The sequence below is a fragment of the Lycorma delicatula genome, chromosome 1 (assembly GCF_047948215.1).
Source record: "Lycorma delicatula isolate Av1 chromosome 1, ASM4794821v1, whole genome shotgun sequence".
NCBI classification, from domain to species: Eukaryota; Metazoa; Arthropoda; class Insecta; order Hemiptera; family Fulgoridae; genus Lycorma; species Lycorma delicatula.
The window spans coordinates 139,617,393-139,633,524 of record NC_134455.1 but is presented as its reverse complement, the minus strand read 5'-3'; the positions used below and the strand labels follow the sequence as shown (position 1 = coordinate 139,633,524).

General features: G+C 30.3%; 1 protein-coding gene across 1 annotated transcript in view; it reads left to right on the top strand.

Moving 5' to 3' along the window:
• The window catches only part of LOC142317668 (sodium channel protein Nach-like), a 74,844-nt gene that overhangs the window by 33,917 nt on the left and 24,795 nt on the right, over positions 1-16,132 (top strand). The window contains exons 5-8 of the mRNA XM_075354222.1: positions 2,355-2,430; positions 6,245-6,343; positions 7,564-7,753; positions 9,669-9,722. Of these exons, the coding sequence (XP_075210337.1) occupies positions 2,355-2,430; positions 6,245-6,343; positions 7,564-7,753; positions 9,669-9,722 (419 nt within the window). The remainder of the gene's footprint in view (positions 1-2,354; positions 2,431-6,244; positions 6,344-7,563; positions 7,754-9,668; positions 9,723-16,132) is intronic.

Genomic DNA, 16,132 nt, shown 5'->3' with positions numbered 1-16,132 from the left:
TCCTGGAATAGACTGAGTACCTGTAGAATTACTGCGCAGTGCAGGTGAGGAAGCAATTGATAGATTATACAAACTGGGTATAATATTTATGAAAATGGGGAAGTTCCGTCAGACTTCAAAAAGAGTGATATAGTCATGATACTAAAGAAAGCAGGAGCAGATAAATGTAAAGAATACAGAACAATTAGCTTAACTAGTCATGCATCAAAAATATTAACTAGAATTATGAACAGAAGAATTGAGAGAAGAGTGGAAGAATTTGGTTTCAGAAAAAGTATAGGGACAAGGGAAACAATTTTAGGCCTCAGTAGAAGGAAGATTAAAGAAAAACAAACCAACATACTTAGCATTTAGAGACCTTGAAAAGGCATTTGAAAATGTAGATTGGAATAAAATGTTCAGCATTTTAAAAAAAATTAGGGTTCAAATATAGAGATAAAAGAATGATTGCTAACACTTACAAGAACCAAACAGCAACAGTGATAATTGAAGAACATAAGAAAGAAGCTGTAATAAGAAACGGAGTCTGACAAGGATGTTCCCTATCACCGTTACTTTTTAATCTTAGAACATAGAACTAGCAGTTAATAATGTTAAAGAGCAATTTAGATCCAGAGTAACAGTACAAGATGAAAAGATAAAGATCCTACAGTTTGCTGATGATATAGTAATTCTAGCTGAGAGTAAAAAGGATTTAGAAGGAACAATGAACAGCATGGATGAAGTCCTACGCAAGAACTACCACATGAAAATAAACAAGAACAAAACGAAAGTAATGAAATGTAGTAGAAATAAGAAGATGGACATCTGAATGTAAAAATAGGAGGAGAAAAGATTATGGAGGTAGAAGAATTTTGTTATTTGGGAAGTAGAATTACTAAAGACGGACAAAGCAGGAGCGATATAAAATGCCAAATAGCACAGGCGAAACGAGCCTTCAGTCAGAAATATAATTTGTTTACATCAAAAATTAATTTAAACGTCAGGAAAAGATTTTTGAAAGTATATCTTTGGAGCGTCGTTTTATATGGAAGTGAAACTTGGATGATCAGAGTCCCTGAAAAGAAAAGATTAGAAGCTTTTGATATGTGGTGCTATAGTAGAATGTTAAAAATCAATGGGTGAATAAAGTGACAAATAAAGAGATGTTGCAGCAAATCGATGAAGAAGGAAGCATTCGGAAAAATACAGTTAAAAGAAGAGACAGACATGGATGAAGTCCAATAAAATATGTAAAAGAAAAATATGTATAAAGAAAAGTTAAACAATGATTTTATAAATGAGGATTTTCCTATTTAATAGGGGTAATATGTAGACCCCTATATATAATATATTATTAGGGATAATATATTATCCCTATATATATATAGGGATTATATATAATACATAGAAGTAAATATGGAGTACATTTATTTGTTGCTTTACGTAGTCTTTTCAAGCCTTACTTATGATTATGACACATGTAAGTACCTTAAATATAAAAAAACATTATTCGGTACTTTCTCTTCGTAATGTTGAGTAATGTTGTTCACTATATATCCATTTCCTGTGGTAAACAAAGTAGAAGCATCATTTACAGAGAATTATGTTGGGTTTGAAATGGTAATTAGCCACAAAATATTTGGGTCAATGAAGAAGAAAATGACAAACAATTTCACTCTTCACTTTTTCAAAAAAAATTGTGTAATACTTATTCTTGAGAATGACTGTTTAATTTTTAAGAGTAACTTGTTACTTATTTTAAGCTACCTACAATCTTTTGATACTGATATGAAACAATTACAAATATTTATAGACCAGGTAATGCCTAATAATTGATCAAGTGAAATATTTGACAGCATCCTGTAATATTTGTCTTCTTTTCTTTCATCCACTTTTTCTATTAAGAATCCTTTTGGCCTTTCTCCAAAACTATGCAAATTATTAATCATTCTTCCATGTACTATAAACTTAATTTTCCATTTCATCTAATCTCTTATACAGAATGCCTTCGTTCCTTATTTTTATTGCAGACTATTTTTTTTTCTTTTTTATAAAACCATAAGATAAAGTATTCCTGTATATAAATATGTAGGCTTAGTGGCTAATGTCATCACAGACCATGAATGACTATTTGTTGCAGTTGTAAAATACTGATTTATAGGTGATATCAGAACCATCCTATTTATTAGAAGATTGTTAGATTGATGATATCAATAAATGTTAATTTTATACCATTCTACTGAGGAGTTAAATATGAATTAAATATTAACAAAGAAAAATAAAAAATCAGCACTCTACCAGCTTTTTTGTATTAAATTGTGTACAATTAATTACAAAGTATTTTAACTAAATTATTTTTTCATAATTTTCAGTTCTAGAAATTTACTGAAATCAAATCAAGTCACAGGTCCAGGATGTGTGTCTTTAAAAGCATTTGAAGCTGTAAAAGTAAGTAGTTAATTCAATTTGATATTATTCTTATTGAAGAAATGAGTATTTTCATAAAATATAGTCATTTGTGTTACTCACTAACTTTAACTCATACAGACATTGGAGCACAATAACAATTTGGGCCTTTTAATTCTCCAACACATATAATTAATGAGAAAATTCATGAACTCAGGGTATTCCCTGATTACCGTAAAAAAAGTGCTTTTCCCTGGAAAAGCGTATGCTTCAGGAAAATGTTTGTAGAGGAATGAGTGTACAGGAATTGTATAAAACATATAATACTTTGTACAATACCCGAAAGCAAATTTCTACATTTAAGTGTAGCTCTGCTTATATAGTTACTTGAACAACCAAGTGCTACTTGGGTGCACAAATGGAAAACATTTTTAACAAATGGAAAAAGACTTCGGAGCAAAAAATTGCAAAGATCTTTTTTATTGGAATCATTGTCAAAATAGAGCTGAACCTTCCCTTTGAGATCTAGCCAAAAAGAAACTTATTTTTTTGCTAAACACAAAAATTCCTGATAAAAAATTATAGCCCATCATCATTTACATTACCTGGTGAAAAGGAGAGGTAAAATTTAGGATGTATGATTACAAATACTGGAAGGCCCTAGCCCTCCATAATGTATTATGTAATAAGGAGACATCGGCATGAAAAATAGTGAGAGGCATTTTTTGTTGAGTATGATAGTAAACAACTCAAGATATAATGAAGAACTTATTTTTAAAAAAACTAAAGAATGAGACCTCAAAGTGTAAAAGTGATGGATCCTTTTGTCAAACTTATCTAAAGAGGAAATAAAAAAAATATTTAAAAAAATTTTAGACATCCTCACTCTGAGGGTACACAACACCAAAAAATTTGGAAATGAAAGTGGATTTGTATAAAATTTTTAATACATAAGGACTCAGAAAAAATTGATTAAAACCTTTTTTTATTTCCATTTTTTGAAATAAATAGGAAAAATCATTATACAGTAGCAAGACCTCTCAAGGACAGTCTCCTAAGATTTTTTTGAATGTAAAGATCAGAAATATCTGATGTCTAAACAGACAATGTCAGACATTTGCATATCTGATCAGTGTTCAGATCTTGGGGAGATAAGAAAAGAAATTCTGATAATGTAAATTTTATGATATAGTTAAAGCAATTAAACAAATATGTTAAATATTAAAATAGGTTAAGTGCTTATCACTCTGCTATAGGTAGGCCAACAATTTAATTTTTTTTATGCTGTAAGTGTTCCAGAAAGACAAAAACATTGTATAAAATTGAAAGTAATACCTGACTTAAGGGATGATAACACATTTACTTAATAAATAAACAAATAATTTTCAGTAGTTGTTTACGCCGTTTAGCGTAAAGTCGTTTTATTCCAATGAATTCAAGGTTATGGTGTTAGCTCATTTCTATCACGCATTATTTCATTGCTGTTTAATCTTAAGGCTGTTTTAATCTTATTAGGCTTAGTGTTTTTTTATTCTCAACCAATTTCAATATTGTCGTAGTTCCTAGAAGTCTATTTCTCTTTGTCGACTCTGAAGTCATTTCTTCAACTTGCGTATTCAGAATTATTTTTGTTATGTCTTCGGTCTCGAACACACGTCTTCCAACACGTTCTCTCTAATCTACTACCACGTTCTCTCTAATTATACTAACACTAAGACACTACTCTTGTTGCCAACACACACTCTCTCCTGTTCACTGCCTAGCTGTGGCTTCCCCTTCCTTTCACTCACGCCATCTTTTCGGCAGAGTTGATCAAACCTTCAAGATGTAAACACGTCTATACGTTTCGCTCTCAAGATTTGTGCTAATCTCATCATCACCTCCATACTCGCATGCACGATGCGGTATTCCTGTGTCAAAAATATTTTCTAGTTCTACTCGTCAGTTTTGCGTGATTTCACAGTTTTTCTATGTTCGTCCAGCCGCGTTTCTTCGTTAAGTTATTCTTCAAATTCACTATATTACGTTTCTCCTGAAAGTGCTTCAATTACTACAAACTGCCATTTCTATCGACGTCGAATCTTCTCGAATCGCAGATTTACATTTTCCTCGATCCAGAATCTCCAACCTCGTTGCTACATATCTACTACGTATTAGTCTAACTCTACACCACGTCTCACCCCTTTTCTTTTTCCTGTTTAGCCTCTGGTAACTACCGTTTAGATAATTCTTCAGAGGATGATATGTGTGAGTGTAAATGAAGTGTAGTCTTGTACATTCTCAGTTCGACCATTCCTAAGATGTATGGTTAATTGAAACCCAACCACCAAAGAACACCGGTATCCACGATCTAGTATTCAAATCCATGTAAAAATATCTGGCTTTACTAGGACTTGAACGCTGTAACTATCTACTTCCAAATCAGCTGATTTGGGAAGACGCGTTAACCACTAGACCAACCCGGTGGGTACGTCTCACCCCTGCGTTCCTGATTCACCACGGCGGACTACGCCCAGGAATTACTGTATGTATTCATTTACCTTCATTCACGAGTTCGTCGTTTACTAATATTTGTGTGCTACAGGCAAGTTTAATTTTCATTATTTATTACGTTTAAACAGTTATTATATCAGTAAAAATTTGTGGAACATTCAGTTCATCGTACCTTATGCATTTTCACTTTCAAGTGTAGTTCACAAAACCATTTACTCACTTAAGTACAGTCACGACAGGTTACTTACATAAGGTGGTGTCATTGTTCAGCTGCAACCTATTTCACGTGCTTTATTAATTTCAATTCTGTAGTTATGATAATTAACTCTACAATTTAATCTTATATCTTGTTAATCGCCGAGATTAATCCATTTCTATTCATGAACTGTGTTCATTACTGCTCTAAAATTAACCCAAAACAATTTGTTCCTGATGTGCAATTATGTTTTAGGACTTTGTAATTTATATTTTTCAAGAAAGCTTACTAGCAAAGGAACTCTATTTATATGTTCATTAATTTCAATTGGATTATTGTAATTAACTCCTTTTGTACTAGAATATTATTGTGTCCTTTTTCTACGTTATACTAGAATTACATTTTTATATTATTTAATGCTAAGTTTGTTGGTCATAAATCAGGAAAGGCCAGTGCCAATTAAGATTTACTGTAATTTATTTTTCTAGTTAATGACATTTGTTCATTCCTAATTTTCAATATTACTGCATTTATCAGCAATGCAATAGTTTTTCAGACATACCATGTTTATTGATGTTATATTTTTCTAAATTTATAATTAAAATTAAGGTGTTTCATGTTCTCTTGTTTGCAGGCTTAGTTAAAAATGTGTATTTAAAAGTGTATATTCATGTATTTTTTTTAATATCATTGCTATGCTGATTTCATTTGATATTCTTATGTATCATTAAATTATGTTTTTTTCATAATTTCTTTCTAGTTTTTAAGTTAAGTTTTTCTTTCTCATTAAAGTCCAATTTCTTTTGGCAAATACGAGCTGTGTTTTTTTTAGTTAACTTTACCCAACAGTAGCGTTCATAGTTACCTTATTCTGTACAAATTATTTAAAGACTGTAAAGTTTTGAAAAAACTAAATAGATTTTATAAGTAAGACACTTTTAATAACATACTTCAAGATCTGTTCAGTCAATTTAGCAACCATCTAAAACTATATTATTTAAACATAATTATTTTCAATCATTATCGGGTCTTGATTTGTTGAAATTTGCTTTGATCTGTCCATACGAGTTGTGATAAAAATTATTTATATCTATAAGCTTTTTATGTTTTTATAGGATTCTTAATTTGAAAATAATACTTCAGTATAACAAACATTCTGTTGACCAGGTACTTATACATGCGCCTGAAGATGTACCATACATCAATCATCCACAAGAAGAGAAAGAAGTTGTGACTTGGGGTCAGCTATTTAACATCACATTTCAGGTGAAATTTTCATGCATTAATTAACATATATAAATATTCTTATGAAAATTAGAAAGTATATTAAAATATATGCTACTGAAGGTTCTAAAATGTGTGGCGGAAGGAAAAAAGGGAAAAGGAGGGAGAAGACTTCATTAACTGATGATGACAATGTGGAAGAGGAATAAAGACAACAAAAAGAATGGTGAATAGTAGAATGGATTGGTGAATTAGTAGATTGTGTAGTCACCTTCTTGCACACATTTATATGTATATAAAGCACTGCTATAACACAGCCATTTGAAAACAACTGTTACAACCACATTAAAGGCTAATTGAATTTTTTTGGATGATGAAATGATTAAAAAAAAGCCAATTGAGTAAATATTTTAATATAATTAAAATATTATCAAATTTTACAGTTAAAAATGGGATTTTTATGGGATAAAATAAAATGAAGAAAAATAAAAGTACAGTACTGAGTGTATATTGTATAGGACTTAGATTTTTGTAGCTGGATTTCATTTTCACATCGTTATATTTTTTAAAGCAGTAACTGCACAATCTTAAATCTTAACTGCTCAGTCTTAAGCACTTGCCCTTATAGCCTAATTGAAAATTCAATACTGTAGTAACTGATTTGAATTCAACATATCATAAAGTAATAAGCAGTTCTACTTTATTAGAACACATTACTATATTAAACATAACACATCTGAATGTATATAGAACTTACCAGTAAGATTTAAGATAGTTATTTGAAAATATAGGAAGTTATCTTTGTTTGCTTGTAGTTCATATCTTTTTTTAGTGCTACATGTAATTTCACAGAACTAAATGTATTATCATATTTATTTATTTTGTTCAATTAATTACAAAATACATATATATGTATTAAATGCATTATTATATACCTACTAGAGAGTTGAAATTTTTTTAACATAACAGTTCTTTTTTGGGGTCATCCTTCTAATTGCATTATAGCAGTGTTGTATGTACTGTAAACACAGTGTACATTCTAACCATATAGTGTTTAATAAATGATCCCTACAAAGGATAATTTAAAATTATATGTAATATATTTTCAAATCCAAAATGTTGCACATAAAATAAAATATTATTATGCTAGTAATATTGCATAACTATGAACTTAATAACTATTATAATCTAATATATAAAATCATTATTTTAAAATTCATGTTGGTTCATCAGTTAAAATGAAAATATTTTGTATATTTCAGGTCAAAGAAATTGAAAATGATCCTTTATTATCTGAAGAAGTATCAATTGCTCAGAGAAATTGTAGATTTCCTGAAGAGAATTTTTTAAGTTCTTACTCATTGTACTCATATTCTGCTTGCATTGTAGACTGCCGAACAAAAGCACAGATGAAATTTTGTGGATGTATTCATCATTTTACACCACTTATCGGTCAGTAGAGCTAGAAATTAATAAATTGCTTTCTCTTCTATAAAATTTTATTACACATTTCCTTTCTATGCAATACAGGTACTGTAAATGGTCCATTATTATGGGAAAATGGAATACATAAAATTATCATTTTACATTATGTCTATTATGATTGTGTCGCTTATAAATCATCTGAAGTACAAGAAGCTACAAATAGTGAAGAAACTTTACAAGCTTCTTTACAAAAAGTAAAGAAGCTACATAAATATAATGTGATATTCTCAGTTATAACATTCTATTAAGCCTGTGATTACAGTAGAGTAAAAAAGATCCCTTATAGTACTGAATATGAGTTTGTTAGTCTCAGCATCCTGAAATGAAAGATTACGTTTAGTTAAATGATGAAGTAACAAAAAGCAATGTTACTCCTCACTTTCCTTAGCATACCAGGCATGGGATGTTTGTTATTGGAAACATATGTACCATTTTCTGGAGTGACTTGTACCAGGTTAAGTTAATTGAATCGGTTCTGACTCTAGACGAACTGTTTTATTATTCTACTTTATAATTTCTACATCAGCGCTCACTTATAGTTTTAAAAATACTTAGTAAGTAATGAAAAAAATTGCTAGCCCAAGTTATAAAGTCAGGATTAATATATTAGTTTGTTGCTATTTCATCAATTACCAGAATGATTCAGATATAAAAAATTTAACATTGATTTTCAGATATCAGAATGTAACTACAGGCAGCAGGTCATTATCAGTAACAGTTTTCAAATTGATCTATCAATGTAAAATGGGTATAAAAGCTTATTTAATAAAAATGTAATGGTACAACCTTCTTAATTCTTAGTAAAAATTATTAGTACTATAACAAATTTATACATTGGAAACATAAAATGAGCATAGTGAATCCCTTTCATTGTCTTATGTCTATAAGAAAAATAACATTCTGACAAATCTAACACATCAAATCTTTTGACTTCTTGTAAGATAAAACACAAGTGAGAGGTGATTATATGAAAACGATGATAGACCAAAGTGGAGCATCAGTATAATATATATTTACATGCAATCCAAAATCTAGTTTTATGACTCGGTAAACTGGACGTAGAAAACAAAAAATTGAACCAACTAAACTGAATTATTTTTATGTTTGGAAATTATAAGACGAGAAAAATGCAAAAAAAAACAGTAAATATTTAAGAAACATTAAGTTTCTTAAATATGTTTTCTTGGAAGTTTTCTTTGAAGTATGTAAATTACTATGTTATGTGACACATACTTAAGAACAAAATTCTAATATTTTTTTTGTTTTTTGCTTGATGATATTGTCACATAAGCTTGAAGCTTATGCATGAAATTCTGTAGCACATGAAAAATGCCATGCCTGACTGGGATTTGAACTCGAGCTTCCAGATGAAAGCAGAGAAACTAACACTCCATCAAGAGATCAGCTCACAAGTGGCAATAAAACAAATTTTAATTAATGGGATGTTTCAATATGTCATTTCCTTTCTTAGTCATTTTCTTATTATAATTTCTATTAAATAGCGTTATTTTTATTTTTATTTTATATTCTAATTAATACTTTTATTGGAAGTAACTCCCATCATGTGAGTTATGTATGTTTCAATAAATTTATAAAAAAATTGAAAATTAGTAAGATGACTAAAATAATTGTTTGGATTCTTGATTAAAATAATTTTAATATTAAGATGCTACTATTAAATCTTCATGAATTACTCCTTGGATGATTTATATAAATTTCTTCATTGAAAATAAATTAAAAGTTATGATTATGAATATAACTAAAAATTAAAAACATTTTGTTTTAATTTTTTAATTTATGGAAGAAATGTTTTTTTTATTTACCACATTTTAAGATGAATTACTTAATTGCTAGTAAACTAATTTAAAAATCTGTTACACAGCTGGTGCCAAGATTTGTGATATTCAAGGATTAATTTGTTTAACAAATTACTCAGGTAAGTAAATGTACGAAGGCATACAATATTTATAAACATAAAATTGTCTTATTATATTAATATCTAAACTGAATTAATTTCTTTATTTAATGTCACAGATGATCTTTTTGTTTTTTCCTATCTCAACTGACTGTAAAAGTACCATCTAACAAAATGCCATTAATGTCATCCTGGCATATATAAAGCATCAGTGCTACATGTGTAGTTACACATGTAGCACTATGCTATGCTAAAAATATTGATGTGATTATTTGTTCTTTGATTGATTATGGTCCATGACATCTTTCTTAAAATAATTATATTACCTAATCCTGTATATTGGGTATATAAATTAGATCATAGTGGACAATTTGAGTTGAAAGTTCAATTAAATTGTTTTTAAGCTAATGTTCTGCTTTTGAGTGGAATTATTTAAAACAATACTTAATAATTTGTACATCAACAGTTACGTTTTACTTTACAAACACTAGTAGAAATGCTTATTTGGTGATAGTTTACAATTATTTATGTATTTAATATCATTATTAACTATTTTACCACTTTTTTTTTCTCTAATATTACAGTTTTCCTTTTTTATTCCAATAACTCGGTTCCAACTCGGTAAAAGTAAATACTTCATTTATTGAGTAGCATTTTTATTGCTATTCAATAAAAATGTTCATCTAGTTTAATATTCTTTTAGTAACAATTTTTTAATATTATTCATTTTCAGTTTTTTTACACATTTTAATGGTTAAACAACCATTAAAATACATTAATTCAGAAGTAAATTTTGTAAGGATTCCATCCAATTCGCTGTTAAAAATGTAAAACAGATGTCAATATCATATTATAAGAAAAGGTAAATATTCATACTGAAAAAAAAGATTTAACAATCACACTTTTTCAAAACAGAAATTTACCTCCGAATTCATTTTTAAAATTAGTGATCATTCTTTTTTTACAGAAAATATTATTTGGGAGCAAATATGACTTTATGGTCTGCACTACTTTGTGGATTAAACTTTCATTGATTCTAACCTAAAATATCTCCATTATGAAAGTTTGTGTGAATGAATTAAGTGTAACAGTTAATTCTATAGCAGTTAACATGTCAATTATTCTTTCAGAAGACCTTGTTCAGCAATGTCTTTACATAATGTAGTAATTAACGAGAGTTGAGTATGTACACGGTCTTAAGAATCACAGTCAGGTGGTAGAATAAATACATTAGAAGAAGTTACTGTTATTAGTAACAGAATATTGGGTGTTGACATAACCAAGGAAGTCTATGCCACTGTAGATTAAGTTTTTGTAGCCTTTCAGGAAAACAACGTTCGAGATAAAATTTCAGCAGGATTGTCAGATGAACTGATGTGATGCCATTTGGCATTAAAGTAAAATTGTTGTATTTCTGAAACTTGATTGGGAATAAATACTTCCCATCTTGATTTTTTACCATGAATCCAATAACGTTCTTTCATAGAATCTGTGTATAAATGAATTTAATTTATGCCAGTAATTAAGGATGTAATTGCTTGATTAGCTAAATGGGTTAGTAGCATACAAGATCATAATTCCATTCTGGGTAATGAAATCTGTTTAAGTGGTGACAATCCAGATTTTGAACAGAGAAGGTTGGATGAAATTTCTTCATAGAAATAAATAATTCTGACATAATATACACAACTAGCCTAACCCTTTAGTGATACATCAGCAAAGCTATGTGTTTGAAAAGAAATGATAGCAATATTTTTCTTAATTTCTGTGTAAATAGTATTATTGTCAAATGAACTTGAGTATATAGATCTCTTCATTGGGATAATAAATAATCGGGTAAGATGTCATCCCAATGACATTTAATTTGCTGCAATTGTCACATAAATTGTATATGTAAGAATACTGTCGGTCCAACTATTCCTAAAGAATGGTAAGTACCGGCAATAATAGATAGAACTCTAAGTAAATCTTAGAGTTTCATGTAGAATTAATAAAAATATCTTATATTAAAATGAAAAAAAATTTATATTGTAGCCTAATTATCGAATGTAATGTGCATATAATCTCATCTTTATTTAATAAAATGTTATAGTTATCATTTAATGGGATATATTTAGAACAGTGTACCATTTATTTAATGGAAATCCAAATTGATTTAACAAATAGGTTTATGTGACTTTAATTCTTTTAAATTGTCACATCCTGTTATTAGCTAATCGACATAGAAATCATTTAATACTAGAAGTTATTTATTTACAGGCAAATGGAAAATGATCTTTATTATCAATAGCAATCTGAATAAGACATCTAGTAGCCGAAAGAGATTGAAGCATCTAAAAAATATTACCTTAGCTAACTGTGATAACAGTCTTTTATTTAATTACTAATATTCACTTTCATCTTTTTATCTGAATAGTTTGAATTTCATACATAATTGGATTAGATGAGTTCTTCACTAGCACCACTTCAGTACCTTTTTTAACTTCAAAAAGATTGAAACTCTATATTAGAAATGCACATATGGAAAAAATGCTTTTTACCCATGTAATTTAGGTTGCTCAGCATCTTGTACTGTATTTTAAATGGAGCTGGAGGAACCTGAAGTTAAAGAATGGACAAATATTGGTCCACATGAGTATACATGAACTTTCATGCAATTTGAAATTAGCAGAGGTGTCAAAATTTATATTAGCTCGAACTAGATGCCATGTGTTAGAATAATCTGAATCTAATTTTTACCCCACATTTATAAGTGTGCTAAATGAAAGTATAAAATTCATACAAGAATTGTAAAGAGACTATAATACAAAAACTTTACATGTCCAAGCAGCCCAATTATTTCCAAATAAAGAGTATAACATACTCTGAAATCTCTTTCAATGGACTCTTTTTTTCAAGTAAGGTCAAAGTCCCATGTGTTTTCAGTTAAAAATAAATCAAATAATGATGTGAGTTACTTGGTTGATTCCATATTTTCTATGGGGATCACATTTTAATAGAAGACATATGTTTTTATCCTATGACAAATTCTACAAGATAAATTCAGTAATACAGGTGATTCAAAGAAACGGGAAATTTTGAAAGTTGTGTTGGTAGCCGTAGGCGATTGGTACCACTTGATAAGTGGTGCCAGCCTCTCTAACCCAACCTGCCATATAGTTGTCATGGATCCTTGGAGTGGTGCGCAATATGCATTTGCTATCAAAGCGTTTTACAAAAACAATGACAGTGTGAAGGGAGCGCGTAGAGATTTTCGCTGTCATTTTAATGTGGGACGGCACGATCGTGTTCCATCAGCACATGCAATTAAAACATGGATATCTAATTTTGAGGGAACTGGTTCGGCAATGAAAAAGAAACCTCCAGGCCGTGAACGAACCGTCCGTACACCACAGAATGTTCGAGCTTTACAAGATGCTGTCACACGAAGTCCACATCGGTCAATCCGTCGTCTCTCAGCATCTTTACAATTGCATAGTTCAAGTGTTCGAAGAATGTTAGTGAAGGACTTGCAATATCATCCATACAAGTTGCAGATCGTCCAGGAACTGAAACTGAATGATGCAGTTGTGCGAGCACAATTCTGTAATGTAATGCTTCAGAAGATAAATGATAACGAAGAGTTTGTTCATGAACGGTGGATGTCAGATGAAGCGCATTTCCACTTCAGTGGATTTGTTAACAAGCAAAATTTCAGATACTGGGCACAAGAATATCCTACGCAGCTACATCAGCGTCCGTTGCACAGCCAGAAAGTGACCGTGTGGTGTGCTATGTCATCTTACGGTGTTATAGGCCCTTATTTTTTTGAGGATGACAACGGTCTTGCGATTACAGTGACGTCGGCTCGTTATGTAGCCATGCTTGAAACCTTTGTTGTGGAACAACAAAAGAGATTTCCACCAATTCTTAACACAGCCTGGTTTCAAAAAGACGGAGCAACGTCACATACTGCACGACTATCGATGGCAGCTGTACGCCGATTGTTTGGACAACGTGTCATTTCACGAAATGGTGACATTAGATGGCCTCCCAGATCGCCTGATCTCTCAGTTTGCGATTACTTTTTGTGAGGTCTCCTTAAAAGCAAAGTGTTCCACAGTAGACCTGCTACAATGGAAGAACTGAAGGCAAAGATCCGAGAAGCAAATACGGAAATTCCAGTTGAGATGTTACGTCAAACCATGAACAATTTAACAAAGAGACTTCGTGAGTGTTCACGTAGAAGAGGAGGTCACCTGCAAGATGTCATCTTTAAAAAATAAACTAAAATGTATGTATCCTAAAATGGCAACATTTGTACAATTACATGAAATAAAATTCATTTTCTAAAAATAATTTTTCATTAACGTTATTTAATTTTTTTAATTTCCCGTTTCTTTGAATCACCCTATGAAACGTATTAAGAATACCATTTAAAAATAAGTTGATATATTTTGTTCATCATATCTCTTTCATTGAGAGCTACTATATATATGGTTTGGAAAAAACATTAGCTCAACATAAGTATGTTTGGGCATAGAGTTGCTCTAGTTAGAAAAAAAGTCTTATATTGAAATGTAAACTTCATGTAGTAGGAAAATGATCAAATGGAAGTTTAAGCTTGACAGAATGATTTGATTTCATTTTTTGCATACAGTTGAAGATGGAATTGTCCATAGAGTTCCATGTAGAATTAATAAAAATATCTTCTATTGAAATGAAAAAAAAATTTATATTGTAGCCTAATTATCAAATGACATAAAATGATCATCAAATTAATAAATTGTTCTCCCAATCTATTTGTAGACTGAAATGGCATGTTATTTGTAGGTGGTTGCCTTCAGAATTCTATGTTACAGTATAACTATGAATATCAATTCATTCTACATCATAAAATACCTTTATGAGATTAATAATCGAAAGCGAAAATTCACTCTCCTACATGGAGGTATTCAATTAGTTCACAATTCTTTACGTGAAAGAAATTGGATAATCAATTGTAAAGGTTATTATTATACGATCTATTTATTATTAAGGTGTTTAATGGTTTCGCTTTTGTGCTAAAAGGTTAAATCAACAACTTGGCCCAATACCAGCTGTTTGAGTCACTCCTACACCCATCTTTTGCTGCGTTGACTATGGTGGCCCATTTGTAATTCATCATGGTGGACAGACATCAAAAATGGTTTCAAAAACTCATATGTCTATTTATATGCCTCTCCATTGAGGTCATTCATTTAGAATTAGTTTCGGTTTTAACTACAAAGGCTTTCATTTCCACACTAAGACGATTTATCTTATGAAGAGGTATTCCAAAAGAAATGTTCTGATAATGGAATAAACCTTAAGTTGGCAAATAATATTTTACATGAATTACTTTGGAAATTTAATTCAAGATAATTCCAACATAATATTCAGACTTCATTATTACCCAAGAAATATATTGGACCCAATTATATGGGAAGGCATGATAGTGTTAAATATAATCATGTCACAGGACAAACTTCTGAATTTCAAGGAACTATCAACCGTACTCACGCGAATTGAAACTATCTTAAACTTAAGCCCACTGTATCTTGTATTTCAAGGGATCCACAATCACTGACTCCTGAACACTTCCTTTTTGGATCTCCTCTGACTACAATTCCTAATCCTGATTCCACTTAAATTTCTGTTCAACAACCTAACAAATGATAAACTACTAAGAAAAACTTATCTGAAGGAAATTGTTTCAATACTAGACAAAAAGACATCATATAATTCAACTTCAAAAAACTTTTAGAATTTCAACACTGCTCTCTTTTAATGGAAATATGGCTTGATAAAATCATTTACGGGACCAGGCAACCTAGTATTGTAGATGTAAAAATCACAAATGGAATAAATCATAGGCCAATAAGCAAATTATGCGTATTATCGATTTTGAAGAATTGAATAAATTGATTTTTTGTAGTGCCTAGAATGACAGCAATAGATCGAATAATATGTCAAAATCTTGAGGTTAGTTATAATAATTAACAGTGATTGAGAGTAAAAAGCATTTCTTGTAATAGTGTAACAACAATATTTTAGCAATGCCTAACCTAAGTGCACTTAACTAAGTACCCGTAAATAAAGTAAAGAAATACTTCATCGGACGTCAGATGTGAAGTGTCGTACGGAATTTAGTGTATCCCATGTAGGCGATATTAAGTTCAGAAAAACATAAAAATTCCGATCTTGTTGCCAATTCTAGTTCTTTGATGTTTAATTTTATTAAAAAAAGAGATTCATCATCTTCGAAAGATCTGGAAGCTGTTATGACCGAAAGCGCCTGGCTTATCATGCCGTGCAAAAGAACCACAGTTTTCGCTCAAACGATTGTGCTTCTAAGTTAAAGTGTTTTAAACAGAAATTTAGATCTGTTCATATCTACTGTTGTTGTATTAGCACCAACAGTAATATTTAGA